Source organism: Theropithecus gelada, chromosome 14 (assembly GCF_003255815.1).
Source record: "Theropithecus gelada isolate Dixy chromosome 14, Tgel_1.0, whole genome shotgun sequence".
NCBI lineage: Eukaryota > Metazoa > Chordata > Mammalia > Primates > Cercopithecidae > Theropithecus > Theropithecus gelada.
The window spans coordinates 31658944-31674481 of NC_037682.1; the positions used below are offsets into that span (position 1 = coordinate 31658944).

Consider the following 15538-nt stretch of genomic DNA (forward strand, 5'->3'; position numbering starts at 1 on the left):
CTGGTCTTAGCCTTTGGTTCTCTTTTACCTGGACCCATTCTAAAGGAGTTGGTCACTGTGGCACACAAAAGTGTGTTCAGGACCAACCAGTTTTAGGAATAAAATCTCACAGAGAAGCAAACTTCTAGTTCCCAAAGCCTCCGAACATTAATACATGAAGCAACTCAGGCAATCTGGCCCTTTGTTTTCCCAGTCTTAAGACTGTCCAGACCCTCTCTTGATGCTGCTAAAACCTGACCTAGAAAATGGACATCCCAAGGGGCATGCAACCAGCCCCTGGCTTTGTCTCCCAATCCCAGCAGAGTAGGATAAACCATGAGAAATCCAGTGCAACATCCAGCCTATTGGTAGATCCCGTGCCCCAAATCCAGCTGTTCCCAAAGGTTCCCTAGGCAAGGCATCTGGTGGTTGCCTGATTTTTCATTAGGTTCTGTTGACATCATGTGGATACAGCCTCAAGGGGTGTGGCTTCCACAGGCCCTGTAGGTCTCCCAAAGGCCTCCCACACCAAGACCAAGGAGCTGAGTGAGGAAGTGGGCACCAGAGTAAAAAGCAAGCTCTCATATATGTTGAGTGTAGGCTCATTGGAGTCTGGGGGCTTGGAGGACAGGTTGGTGGTGAAACTGTTATGCTAATGAGACTTTATTTCAATTCCAATGAGTCCAATGGCCTCTCCCCAAATGCGAGTTTGTGCATGTGCAAATATTAACACTGAAATGTTGTTAAAAATGAAGTGCCAAACTATGCAAACCAGTGTTGATCATAACCATTCCTCCAAGTGGTTATAGAAAGAATCAAAGCAATTGTTTCCTACTGTCTCAGTCTGTTCAGGCTGCTATAACAAAATACCATAAACTGGATAGTAACTTATTTCTCACAGTTCTAATCTGGGAAGTCCAAATTCAAGGTACCAGCAGATTTGGTGTCTGTGAGGGCCCACTTCCTGGTTCATAGATGGCAGAAGAGATGAGGGGGTCTCTGGGGCCTTTATTACATATAATAGCACTAATCTCATGAATGAAAGTTCATGACATAATCACCTCCCAAAGGCCCCACATCCAGATACCTTCACATTGGGGATTACGTTATAAGACATGAACTGGGGAGTGGGGGTGACACAAATATGCAGTCTGTAGCACCTACTACTCATCCATGTACATTTTACCAGCAGTTGACCCTCAATGATGTTTCCATTAATTGGTTCCACACTCCTTCGTAGGCACGTTCTTTCTGGTTTCTAGTGGCCAGCAGAGCTCATGAGTTGGATGCATGACATTTACTTGGAAGTCTACAGAATGTCCTTTGGAAGAAGTATGTTCTCCTATTTATGATGGAGACTCAGCAAGGTGAAGCTGGGTTTGCCATATGCCTTTTCCAGCTTTCTGCGCCTGTGTCTGCCTCCTACTCCTGGTACTGACGTAGGCACCACCACTTCCTTTTACTTGATTATTTCATTTGCCTTGAAAGCCAGGAGCAACCAGGGTCCAGAAGGAAGGGAAAAAAGGGAAGAGTAGGGAATCCATCAGTTCTTGGACTTACTTGTACTATTCTTTGCAATGGCCTTCACCCCATGGTGAGCCTCACAAAAAGCATTTTGTAGGGGCTCCAAGTTTATTTCCCACTGTAGCAAGACAGTGGCTTTGGGAATGTCTTTTGTGCATATTTGAGCCCTCTTTACAGAGAAGCCGAGAGTGGAGTAAAAAAATTGCTCCTCCAGTCTCTTAAGTACTTTCTAGGTACATGCAGAGAATTGGAGCAAATTAGGCTTCAGTGAGAAGCAGCGCCATGTTGCTGCCCAAGCTCAGTGGATCCATAAAAGCCCCAGGGTTGTGACTGACCACCAGGGCACAGGGACGCCTCAGAAATTGGTTGGTTTGTCTGTTTTCATTACAAGAGACAGGCTTTCTTACCTTTGAAAGCTCCTTGGCCTCAAGGCCACTTCTTATTCAATATTCTGCCTTCTTAGAACTTTGCTTTGAATATGGCCCATCACGGCTTCTCTGAGTCTTGACCACCCAATTTCAGCCTCTACTGATAACAGACTCTGTTTCTTGGTATTTCCTAGAGAGAGAATCCAGTTAGCCTAGCCCATGTGCTGAGCCACATTTTTGTGGCTGGTCAGCCTGTGAGCTTGTGGCTCCTGGGTCGATGGTCTCTCCTGTCCAATAGCCAGAGGGCAAAGCAGACGGTACCACATATGTTCTCTGGATAGGGCTGAACATAAGGCAGGCATCAGGACTGCTGGGACTCACATGGGATGGTACAGATGGGTGGTCTTGGGAGCTGGTGTCCCAGACCACTGTTATTCTTGGACTCCTTGGGAGTCACTGACCTGGATGAGACTTCTTTATGCTCTGAGAAGGGCACCTAACTGGACACTGGCTTCTTCTGCCTTGGGTCCCATTGGCCCCAGGAATACATCTTTCTTTAGCTGCTAAGTCATGGGTAGGCTGAAACTGCTTCTCTGGGGCCTGTGGATGGCCAGGGGTGAGCATTTTTTTTTGGCCCCTGAGCTCATCACCCAAGCTGGGATGGCTCCTGAGACCACACTGGGTCCTCCAGGACTGGAATGGTTCTTTAGCAACCCCCCAACAGGCACTGTTTTGTGGCTGGCTTGTGAAAGGGATTCCATCTCACCATCTGGAGGAGGTAGAATGAGAAACAGGCAGGTTTTGGGGTATGAAAGCCTTTGTCATTTTATTTTACAATAAAAAATTCTAACAGCATATGAACACTCTGTTCCCGGCAGAGGCTAAGGACATACAAAGTTCATTAGAAAGCAAAGCATTAAAATAACAACAGCTACATTCAAAGCTTCTGCTCAGTACTTTGCCCAATGTGTCTAATGTGGTTTTAAAGACTCACTGGTCGGGATTTTTCACCCAGAGTTAAAGCACATGTACAAGTACTTACATATCCTCCAAATCATAGACAACAACGACAATAACAGCAACTCCAGATGACGCTAGATCTTGTGGGCAATTTCAAATTTAGGAATTTCTTCATTTTTCCTTGGCAAAACGTTGTGTCATGGAACATGTGACTGTATAAAGTAATTCAGCAGATCGGAGGAGATAAAGTATTTTCCTGGATAAAACTGAATTACAAAACTAATAATTTAGTAAGAATGCCTTCAAGTGCTTGTCAAACCGTTTTCAGATACATTATGCACATGCTGCTCAAAATCACCACGGGAAGTACAGAGGGTCTTATACCCATTTGACAGATGAGGAATCAGAGACCAGTTTAAAGTGAGTTGATCAAGGTCTAGGATAGTTATACCTTTTTCACAATTTCCAGTCCATTCATATGCCTCTGATCCTGTTTGGTACAAATCTTTTCTCTACTCAGGTTGTGTGTGAGATGGGTGTGTGTTTAAGCATAAGGAAGAAATGAGGAGAAATAAGATGAGGCCACAGTTCATTTATGTAAAATATGTTGATGGCCTCGCTCCATAATTTGCAAAAGTCTGACCAAGGTCAGAGAATGAAAATGATCAATTTTTGGATTTCATTTATAATGGCTCTCACTGAAGTATGGTTTGGCCAGTGGAACCAGATTCTGCCATATCACAAACTTCCCATTTTTTTTAAACCTGCAGAGTCAGAGCAACTGCATATCTTCTAAAGTCATGTGTTTGTGGCACAATTATATTTCCTACATATTCCTTTTCAGAAACACCTTACATTTTAGCATTTACCACAGGCTAGGATTCTGTAACAGTTCACCTAAGAAATCAAGAGGTCTTTCAATTCTCAGGACACTAACTTATATTCAGAAGGTCAAAGCCAAAATAACTTAAGTTTCACTTGAAACCAATTTTGTTTCAAAAGACTCTGTTGAGGGGCTCATTGGTTTTCTTATCCATGCAAATGTGTGGCCGTGAGCCACATTAATAGCACCTGAGCTAAGATCATGCAATTCAATTTACAAGTATTTATTGTCTGCTGAGCAAGACATTGTGCTAACTGGGCCTTGGTCAGAAATTGCTTCTTAGACCCAGCGGCTGTATCAATAACTGGTGGTGGGGTGAGAAGTGGCTGGGGCAGCTCTGGCCAGTCTAGCAGAGTTTCAAGTATGTGCACCCTCACCTGATGTGCAAGTGAAGATGCCCCTTTTCTCTCTGTGGTAGCATCCAGGGGACTGTTCTCCGAGTGCTGGCTGCTGCGTGGCATGGCATCCCAGGAGTACTAGTCAGTTCCAGTGTGTAGTAGGTTCTTTTCGGAGGTCTTGCTCACTCATGCTCCTTCTTCTGGGTACCAACCCCCAGTAAAAGTCCCTGCTGAAAGGGTCAGTCCACGGGGCCATGCTTAAATGACATGACCCTGCCTCCTTGGTAACAGCTGATTGGACAGACACCTGACCCCAGGGTGGCTCACCCATAGGCAGATGAACTAAACCAATCAGATCCTCAAAAATTTGCCTTAGGGGTCACAGAGATGCTAGTCAGAGTGGTGGGTACTGAAAAGGAAACGTTTTGCGGAGTGGGTTCTGGAGTGGATTTTTCAGCTACATATGCACTAATGAGAAAGCTGGTTGGCCAGAAGAAGCAAGAGAACCAGGCAGATAGGCAGAGGGAAACAGAGAAGAAAGTCCATGAGGACAGAGAACGTGAGAGTAAAGGCAAGGGTAGCTGTCTCCATCCCTTTCCTGTAGGGGAGCCCTGTTCTGTTTGTGAAATGTCCCTCTATTCTTTCAGCCAACGCCTGCACTTGACCAAGTGTGAATGGATTTCTAGTCCTTGCAAAGCTCCTTGCCTGGAACACATTTGAGGTTGGACTGAATGGCAGAATTTAATTTCCAACACTTAGACCCCCAGTCAGTCCCTACTCCAAGCTAAATGACACTCTTTCCTTAAGAGTACTTGGATGTAGTTTGTAAATAAAATCCAAATTATTTTCTGGTGTGTGATAGGAGGAATTTAGGATTAAGTACAAATCCTGTTTTCAGACTTTTAAGACAATATCTGTTATGTTATTCATTAAACGTTGAGCACCTGTGTGCTATGTAGAAAAAAAAAACTCGTTTATATGTAATCAATGTTTAAATCTTTTGATCCATTTCTCTAATTTCTGCCTGTTAGGAAAAGCATTTCTATTAGTTAAATTCCTCACCTCCTCCATTCTACATTCTCTCTCCAAAGGGGTGTGTGTGTGTGTGTGTGTGTGTGTGTGTGTGTGTGTGTGTGTGCATTTTAATCACAGATCTAACTATTTCCTTTCTTCCATTAAGATTACTCAGCCATTACATGGCCTTCTGCTGAGTTCTTAAATTAACAAACTCACAATAAAACTTCTCCCGGGACCAGGGAATTGATTCTTACATAATCTACCCTGAAAGAGGAAACTCCTTGTTCTGCAGGTAACAGCTGCCGTCTCATTATGCACAAGCCTCAGATCATAGGTCTCACGCCACACAATGGACTTTTACTGCACCACTGGGTCCCCTCCCCTGATGCAGAGCATGGACTCTGCTGCCTCACAGTGATACAAAGTCAAGGGCCTCCCTGCCTGCCTGTTGGGATCCTTGGTGCTGAGACAGGAATGCACCCCCACAGTCTAGAACAGCAGGTGAGGTCTCCATTTCCTTGATGGAACTCTCTGGAAAAAGCCAAAATGCATTTCTTTTTCATGAATGCAGAAAACTCATATCAAAACCAGCACTGAAAACTGTTTATTATGCCACAAATGCATCATCCTCTATACACTGTATCTGAAGTTCGTTATATACTCAATCATCTTTTTTCTTGGCAAGAACATTATGGAGTTCTTCATATGACCCTTATCTTTTTTTTAAACCTCTAGGCACAGTTGAAGAAATGTGTTACTGACACGCCTGCAGGCCACATGGTGAGATGGAAAGCAAGCGGGCTGGTGAACCAGCAGGTTGGGACTGAATCATTGGGCTGGTCACTTCCCTTCTTGGTACTTCTGCTTCCTCCTCCGAGGTCAACCAAGGTCCTCTGTGGCTTCTGCGACTGTCTAGAGGGTTCTGATGAACACGGTGTTTGTTCATTGCTGCCTCCTCGGGGCTCTCTGGGAACCCTATTTCAATTCTTTGAGGCACTTTTGCCCATCTCTTAGAGTCAGCTGTCCAGGTATCTGTCACCTCTGTGGGGTTAGAAGATTCTTCAGGGAAAGGACCACATCTCTCTGAGTCACAGAAAATCTGACCAGGTGGCTCTGTCTCCCCATGAGTGGGAAAACGTGAACAGACTGATTTCTTTCCAACTTAAGGTTTTCCTCTCATCTATTAATACTACTGTTAAACCCCTGGTGTCTAGTTTAAGAGTGTATCTGATTTAGCATGCTATCTTTTTAGTCATCTCAGTTGACTCACTCAATATTTCCTGGGGCTCTGTAAAAGACCACAGTGATTTGTGACTCCATCCTCTTAGCACTCTGGAGCCATAGCTCTGCAAACTGTAGACTCAGTCTCTGTAAGTCATTGAAACATCCAAATTTCAGACACTGTCTTCTGAAACATTTACACATATTTCAATTACATTAAGGTCTTGAAATGTCATTTTCACATAAAGTATTTCCAGGCATTTACCAAATAGACAAAGTACTGGTTGATATCATTGCACTAATGAAATATTATTGATAAAGCAGGACAATGTAGCTGATTTTATCAGACTCATACCATTTGCATGAAAAGGCTGAGTTTCTTTGGCTCTTTGTTCATTCAAGTGCATTGAATGCCTATGTAGATAGACGTAGGCATTGTGTTAACCTGTCAATAAAATCTCACACTGTCCACAGTGTTTTGCAAACTGATTTAGGTTTTGGACTACAACAACTGGCCATTGATAGAAATATACCATATATACACACGGGAATTACAAAAATACATTTTATTTATAGCTGATTTCCTTTTTAAGTAACAAAACACTAACACTATGAAAGATCAACCAGCATACTAAAAGGACACTACCTATTATCATCCGAACAAGAGACTTGTTTGAAGGTTCCATGACACATCGTCTCTGAACATTCCAGAAAGGGCAATTTTTTGCCATTGGAAAATAAAAACAACTTCTTTGAAAAGTCTCTGCATTGACAGTTTGAACCTCCCCTTCTAATCAGTTCCATTTCTAGTCTTCTCTCAACTTTTAAATTTCTACCATCTTCTTTCGGTAAAGACCAAAGAAACTCGTGAGGACAATGGAAAGATGGGCTCAGAAGAAAATGGATACAGCTGAAGCTAGATGGGTCATGGGTGAAAGCAGGACAGGACCTCATTCTCCAACACACACCAAGTAAGCCCCCAACACTGCACAGGTTGTCACACTTGGCGAGGGAACCAGAGTCTCCAATCTCCCAGGTATACAAAGTCAGTAACTGTTTTGCTTGCATTGATGGGTAGGCGGCGGCTGGTGCCTCAGTGCTGTGAGGTGATGTCCTCTACCCAGAGCTCGGGAAGCCAACTCGCCATGCCAGGGAGGGTGACTTGCAACGTCATGGTCACAAGGTGGCCACCCTGCCATTTCAGCAAACGTCTTCCTATGTCCATTAACTAGGGGGAACTGGCTAACTCCATATGCTTTTTAAAAGGTTATTTACATTTAAATGAAATTCAACAGCTTTTCTACATTCAGAAGCTTCTATAAACAGAGGCTGTGGCCTGGGAAGACTCTGGTTCTACCACTCCTGTTTCTAACAGGAATCAAGTACTATTTCCTTTTGTACCACTCAGCAGCACACACTGGACATCATTGTTGAAGAGACAGAGATTTTCTTGTAAAAGCTGATGTATCTATTATCCCAAGAAAAAAAGAAGCTCCATTCTCAGGCCACCTTCAAAGCAGGGCAAAGAAAAACCTCCACAAATAGCCGTATTTCTTTTGTAGGATCCTAAAAGCTCTTAGCACCGATTCTCCTTCCGTTAGATCCTAACTTGTAGGGGACTTTTATTTCCAAAATGGCAACACCTTTTAAAAAATCTGTCAACACAAATCCACCATTCCCTCTCATCTTCTCTCTTTCTTGGCCTTTGTTTAATTGATGAGGGAAACAAAGAGTCAGGCCTATTTATAGGCACAGTCATTGGTACTGACTTTCATCCAGTTCATTTGACTTTGAATATGAACCTAAAAAAAAGGGGCTCAGGTTTCTTGGCTGGAGTCAGTGTCTCCCTTACAAACTGATTTTAATGCTCACGGTCATGGCTGACTGAGAATACAGTCTGGTACTTAATCCACACTCCTGCATTGCCTTTAATGCAGAAACAGAGTTAACATGCAGAGGTCACCGAAGATAAGAGCTACGTTCTCCCGCTTCCGGTGATTGATTAAAATGTGGCATTGGATAGGAATCTGTAGATTAGCTAGTGCCTCTCATGACTAAGCTTCCATAGGGAATACGGCCACAGTTCAAACATTTGACGTGAGAGATTACCAAACATAAGGCCCCAAGCAGGGACTTCTTGACCCACAGTCAGTTGGATGAGCCAAGAATCTAGTCGTTCAAGAGTTTCCTGTTCCCAGAAGCCCCATAGTTCACCTTTTCAGAAACGGAGGGTGAGAAAGACTCACCCATTGCTATGTCTCAAGTCCTAACATGTAGGCATGGGAAACCCAAAGGCTGTGTCCTCAGAGTTCAGAAGTCCAGAGTCCCATGGGCTAAGGCATTAGACCTGGAACTCAAACATATCTGTCTGTTTTTTGGCCAGCTTGGCCACCTCCTCCCGGATGGCCTTCACGAGGGCCGCAGTGGAGATGTTGGTCAAGGGAGCGTCTGATGGGTCATTTTCTGCCAGGCTCTGCTGCGAGGCTGCTGCGGAGGGTGCCGGGGCCTGCTCCAGGCTGGGGTGCAGGTTGACTGGCTGGCTGTACTGGCGAGGAAGCCTGGAGGGAGAGCTCTGCGGGTACCGTGATCGGGGGTAGGCCTCGATGTACCCTGGGAGGGGCACCTGCAGAGGGCGTGGGGAGAGAAGGACAGGGTCCGGCATGAGGAAGGAGCTCACGTCACAGGACACACTCGACACTGGAAGCAGGAGGGGACTGAGGACATGGAAGAGAACTCAGAAGAAAATGGAAGCCACATACCATTGTATAGATACAAAACTCAGAGTCAGTTTGTTTAGAAAATAGGTAATTTTGGTGGCTCACGCCTGTAATCCCAGCACTTTAGGAGGCCGAGGTGGGTGGATCACGAGGTCAGGAGATCAAGACCATCCTGGCTAAAATGGTGAAACCCCGTCGCTACTAAAAATACAAAAAAAATTAGCCAGGCATGGTGGTGGGTGCCTGTAGTCCCAGCTACTTGGGAGGCTGAAGCAGGAGTCACTTGAACCCAGGAGGCAGAGGTTGCAGTGAGCCGAGATTGCGCCACTGCACTCCAGCCTGAGCAACAGAGTGAGACTCTGTCTCCAAAAAAAAAAAAAAAAAGAACATAAGTAATTTAGACTCACTGGATATACTGTTTGGATGAATTAAATAGGTGTCTGAAAAATCTTAGGAATATATACATCTGAGTCTATATTTGAATCTGCCTAGCTACCTTATTTTTTATTACTATTATTTTTAGAGATGATGTCTCACCCTGTCATCCAGGCTGTAGTGCAGTGGTGCCATCATAGCTCACTGCAGTCTTGAACTCTGGGGCTGGAGTGATCCTCCTGCCTTAGCCTCCTGAGTAGCTGGGACTACACCTGGGTACCACCATACCCAGCTCTTGGTTACCTTATTCATATAAGCACAATCCAGCAAACAGAACTGTTTATGGTCTCCAGAGGAACCCAGGGGTTTATTATTAATAATAACTAACATCGATTGAGCCCTGTGCCAAGGGTTTTCCACACATTATCTCATTTAGTTCTCAGAGCAATAAGTTAGGAGGTCGGTATTGTTATCCTTACCTTGCAGATGAGGAAATTGACGAGTGCCACAGTCTAAGGTGACAACCTACCAAGACATTATTTGCAGAGGTCTGTCTGGCTCCAAGGGCTGGAATTAATCACTGCATTACAATGTCTTGGATCTGGGATATGATTTTGGTTTCTTGAAACGTTTTTCTCTCTTCATCAAAAGTGGAAGACACAGAGTCCTATGCTTAAAATATGTAAACTTCTAGGAATAAGGACAAGTAAGTAATTTTTAATTTAGAGTCGATTCTCCTACAGAAACAGTGGCACATACAGGGATGCTGTTCCAGGGTAATCCACATAACCCATGATGTTAATTGGAACACTATAGAATAAGCACCCACGGACAACAGAGGCATGGGGTGCTATGGCGAATGAAGTATGTGTGGGAGGACTGGGCAGCTTAGGTGAGTTTGGAAGTTGAACAGGGTACCTCCAGGAAGATGCAGTAGGAGGGGCATTCTGGGCAAAGGGAAAATCAAATATAAATCATCAAATCAAAATGTATGGGAGTACTGATGGCAGAGGCTGCTGCCATCACACCGGCTGCAGCAGGGGTGCGCGACTAGGGCTGCACATTCCATGGAGCCAGTGGGAGCCCCCCGCTTTTGAGTTGGAGCAGGAACTCCCCCGGGTGCTGCTGCAGCCACCCAAACCGTGACTGCAGACCCAGGCCGCCTCCTCTATGGAGCAGGCAGGAGTCCTGCCCTCCCGGGTGGGGCTACAGCCACCCAAATTGTGCTGTGGATTCGAGCCTCCCTGTGGTCTTGAATGGGGACAGGAGCAGGCAGGATCTGCCCTGGGTGCAGCTACAACCACCCCACCCACAGCTGCAGAACTGGGCTTCCCCCTCCACGGAGCGGGCGGGAGCCAGGGACAAGTTGGAACCCTGCCCCTTCTGTGTTGGCGGGGCTGGAGCTCCCGGGTGCAGCTGTAGCCACCCTCTCAGGCACAAGACTAGGCATCTGCCTACATCCTCAGCATCTTGGGAAGGTGCCCCCCTCCCTGCTGGCTTGGGGGTGTCTGCTTCTGCTGCCTGGCCTCTCTCTTCCCCCTGCAGGGGCTCTGACTTCTGAGTGCGGTTGGGGACAGGCCCCCAGGGCCATGAATGGCAACAGGTAGGGTAGACAGACAGACTCCTAGGCAGAAGAGGGTGGGTCTCCCATAAGACCCTACCTTCAGAAAGCCAGGGAGGGCCTGAAGATTGGGGGCTACCTGCTAGTCCTCAGGCTGGAGTGGAGACTCGTGGTTTCTCTTCTGGGCCAACCCATGGACCAATCAGCACACACTTCCTCCCCTCTGAGGTCCATAAAAGCCCTGGGCTTAGCCAGGGCAGGGCAGAGGACAGCTAGAGCAGAGGACAGAGAGACTACGGGACAACCAGCAGCAGAAAGGAGCTACCCTCCCTGCTGAGAGCTTCAGAGACCTGCAGAGACGTCTGAACAAGCTGCCTGTGGAGAGGAGCCACCCTCTCCAGGGCCTCCTCTCTGCTGAGAGCAGCAGATGGTGGGATGAGCAGTGGGCAGAGAGGAGCCACCCTCTCCAGGGCCTCTTCTGTGCTGAGAGCTGAACACTCCACCGGACGACCTGCCTACAGAGAGGAGCTACCCACTGCGGGCCTCCTCTGAGCTGTTCTAATGCTAAACAAACCTCCTTGTCACCTCTGCTGTGTCTACATACCTCATTCTTCCTGGACCCAGGACAAGAACTCGGGCAAAAGCACCACCGGCCACAGAGGTTTCCAGGAAGAAAACTGACACCCCAAAGATCCCGTAACAGTACAAAGAAGAGAGTGCCCCAGGGAGCATCAGTGACCTCAGGCTGACCAGAGAGGGTGTGTTTGGTGTGGAAGGAGCTCAGGCAAGACAGACAGACAGGGGTGGATTCATAAGCTGCTGAATGTCAGGCTACAGAGTCTGCATGTCCCGTTTGATCTACCCGTTTTCAATGTCACACTTCTGAGAAATACAGCCTGTTCCCATGCTTAACAGCAATGCTCATCTGGCTCCTGAGGGAGGATGGAGCAGGAAGTCCTAGTCTGCTCTGGCTATTATGCTGAAATACCATAAGCTGGGGAGCTTATAAACAACAGAAATTTCTTTCTCACAGTTCTGGAGGCTGCAAAGTCTGAGATCAAAGTGTTGGCAGATTCTGCATCTGGTGAGGGCCTGCTTCCTGGTTCAGAGACAGCTGTCCTTTCACTATCCCCCTCACATGGCAGAAGAGGTCAGGGGTCTCTCTCAAGCCTCTCTTCTAAGGGTACTAATCCTATTCATTAGGGGGTTTGCACTCATGACCTAACCATCTCCCAAATGTCCCATGTCCTAGTACCATCACCATGGGGGTTAGGATTTCAACATATGAATCGAGTGGGACACAAACATTCAGACAATACCAATGGGATGGGGTGATGACTCAGAAACTCTAGATGGGGGGATGTGTGGTGGGAAAGCAGTCCCCTCTCCTCCCTGCTGGATGTTCCGGTGATCCCTCCTGAGAAGGCAGGTTCCTGAGATGTGCGGCTGACGCCTGGGCTGGGAGGCACGGATGGGTGTCAGGCAGAGGAGGAGTCTATATTTGGAAAGGACACCTGGAGGTGGACCCACTGGAGGTAGGGAGCAGACAAGTTCTGAGGCTTTCTCAATGGATCAGATGAGAACTGATGAGGACCCAAGCGAGGAAAGAAGTAATGGGATAGATGTCTCAAGTTACAACTTGGGACTTTGATTTCCTCACAAGACCCAGCAAAGGAAGACAAAATGGCACACAAGTGCTAAGGGTGGGTCTTTATATACAGGGACTGATATGTTTCATTTGTATCTCAGAGGAAAACCAGAGTTGGGCTGTTTGAGTTCTTGGGCCACGTGAGCTGGGAAGGTACAGGTTACTGGGGTCACCAAAGAACCAAGACCAGGACATGGCGTATGTATTTCAGATCTCAGCTCAAACTTCCTTTCTTCCAGGAGACCTTTCCCAACCCAACATCAGCCTAGGGATCCCTGTTAGATGTTTCCTTGCAGCTTCTCCAGTGTAACAGTTATTGCTCCTGGTGCCACTGCCTGTCTCAGGCTGTCAACTCCGTGAAGCTGGCGAGTGCCTCACTTGCTTATTGCTGTATACCAGTGCTCAGAATTGTGCAGAGCAAGAGTAGGGAGTCTCCCAGAACCTGGGGTTCTGAGGAGCACAATTTGAAACTCATGGAAGAATGATCAGCTGGGGTCAAATATTTGAGAAGGAAGTTGCCACATTCCCTTTCCCTGCATAACTGTACTTGCTGTGGCTGAGAGAGTCAATGTCCAACTCTTGGGACCCCCCAGCTCTATGGTATCAAGCCTGCAGGTGCTGGTGGCTGGGACAGGCAAGGGATACCTAATCTCACTGGAGTATCCTCAGGGCAATATTCGGCAGTAGGGCAGAAGCAGGGAAGATGAGATGAGAAACTCTTCCTCCCTTATAGTAGATGCGGGCTGGAGCCATCATGCCCTTCCCGCCAAAATTCAGGGCTGGCAAATACTACTTCCCTAGCCAGCGCCCGTGGCAGACATCACCAACTTGATCACAGCACAGTTTCCTGCTAAGCCTGGAAGCCCCTCCCAATCCTTCTCCATCTGGCACCAAGGATGAAACCTATTTGTCATCCCAGGTCCAGGTGATTTTATCCAAGCCAGCTCCTGGGATTAGGAAGGTCCAACATCCAAATGCTGGTGAGGGACTTTTCTTTTTCACATAGATGTGGAAGGTGTGCATTATTCCTGGACCCTTCACAAGCTGACAACTGGTCTTTCTGAGCTTCCTGCACTTATTTCCATGTGCTATAAATCACCCTTTCACCTTGCTCCTTTCATGGGCACGCCTCCCTGCTTAATTGCAGGTGATAATTGGGCTCCAGGAAAGACCCAATTAGGCTGCAGCAATCATCTTCCTGTTAATTAAAAACAACTAATAGGACACCGGTTCTCCTTCACACTGTGGGAGATGAGCCCAGAAGAGTCCAGTCCAGTCATTGTGGCAGGAAGGTTACGTTTCCATTTGCTTGGTTCCTTTACCTTCATCTTTAAGGCAATTATGAACCCAAAGGCATCTAGATGTAGCTATAAGCCCGGCTAAATTATCATTTGTAAGTGTCTTGAAAGCAGGGGTCAAGGTTTTGGAAAATACCTTCACCAACTCCAGTTGGTGCCCAGTGTTACACTCCACACAACGGGTGAACTGTCAAAGCTGCAGGAGTAAAGGAATTACTGCCTAAGTAGTTCAAGTTAAACATCATCTACTTTCTGAAAAGTCTACATAACTTTCAGATGAAGTGGAATTACAAAATCAATAACCTCTGAATTGATCAAATCCTATCCAGTGACATCAGCCGTTGGAACAGCAGAGAATGACAAAGGATGCAAAAAAGGCCCCCAAACAATAAAAACAGCTGCCAGAAAGTCCCACATCCAGAGTGACAGACTGAACAGCAGGGGATCCCTCTAGTTCCTCTCTTACAGCTTATTGACTCCAAGCTTACAAACAATTCTAACGAGCACAGATAAGCCTCGTTTGCAGATAATGGCACACAATGCAAAGCACACTTAAGGGTGAGCATATTACGAGATGTGGGGACATTGACAGCAATATGGAGTACCCACTGGAAGCAAGGTCAGAAAAAAACATATTGAACCACAATAGTAACCCCCAAAATTATAGTAGTTTGGAGATATTTCACAATATAAGGGCAATAATCCTACAAGCCACGAGAGTTCACCCTACAAATGCCATTTTAGTATAATGAGGCATCATAAGTATATTGAATCACTCATAAAAGGCAAATTACATTGTATACTCTTCTAATGGGGAGAGGGAAGATAGCATTCATTTCAGAAATATTTTATGCCAAGCTGCATATATTTTTAAATGTTTTTGAAATTAAAGGGGTAAGCTTTAGTCATCTGGAAAATTAATATATGTAGTAATTCAGTCTTGGGTTTCTCTTTTTTTTTTTTTTTGAGGCAGAGTCTCGCTCTATCGCCCAAGCTGGAGTGGAGTGGCATGATCTCAGCTCACTGCAACCTCTGCCTCCTGGGTTTAAGTGATTCTCCCGCTTCAGCTTCCCAAGTAGCTAGAATCACAGGCACTTGCCATCACGCCCAGCTAATTTTTGTGGTTTTAGTAGAGAAGGGGTTTCGCCATGTTTGCCAGGCTGGTCTCTCACTCCTGACCTCAGGTGACCTGCCTGCCTCACCCTCCCAAAGTTGTGGGATTACAGGCATGAGCCACTGCACCCAGCCCAGTCTTGGGTTTCTAATGCTTCATTTTCTAACGTTTCTTCTAAAATTTTATAGAATTTTATGCTAAAAGAAACACATTTAATAAAAGCTTTGGAGCCAGACAGGTGCGGGTTTGAATTCCGTCCTTGGCACTTCCTTCCTAGCTGTGTGGCCTTAGGTAAATGGCATCCCCTGACTCGGGCCTGATTTCCTCATCTGCAAGATGGGAGTAATCATGGGAATGATAAGACATACCTAAGATTGTAAATAAAGATTAAATAATATAAACAAAACATCTGACAAGGTGTCTAGTAGATAGAAAATACTCAACAAATGGTAGTTATTATTATAAAAATGTACTTGATTAAGGTTGTCCTGCTAGGAAGAGGTGGGAGCTGGGCTAGAAGGCAGGTCTCAAGCGT

General features: G+C 46.1%; 1 protein-coding gene across 1 annotated transcript in view; it reads right to left on the reverse strand.

Moving 5' to 3' along the window:
- Positions 1-2670: 2670 nt before the first annotated feature.
- KIAA1549L (KIAA1549 like) overlaps positions 2671-15538 on the reverse strand; it is a 126854-nt gene continuing 113986 nt past the window's right edge. The window contains exon 20 of the mRNA XM_025356643.1: positions 2671-8913. Within this exon, the coding sequence (XP_025212428.1) occupies positions 8632-8913 (282 nt within the window). The 3' untranslated portion in view covers positions 2671-8631. The remainder of the gene's footprint in view (positions 8914-15538) is intronic.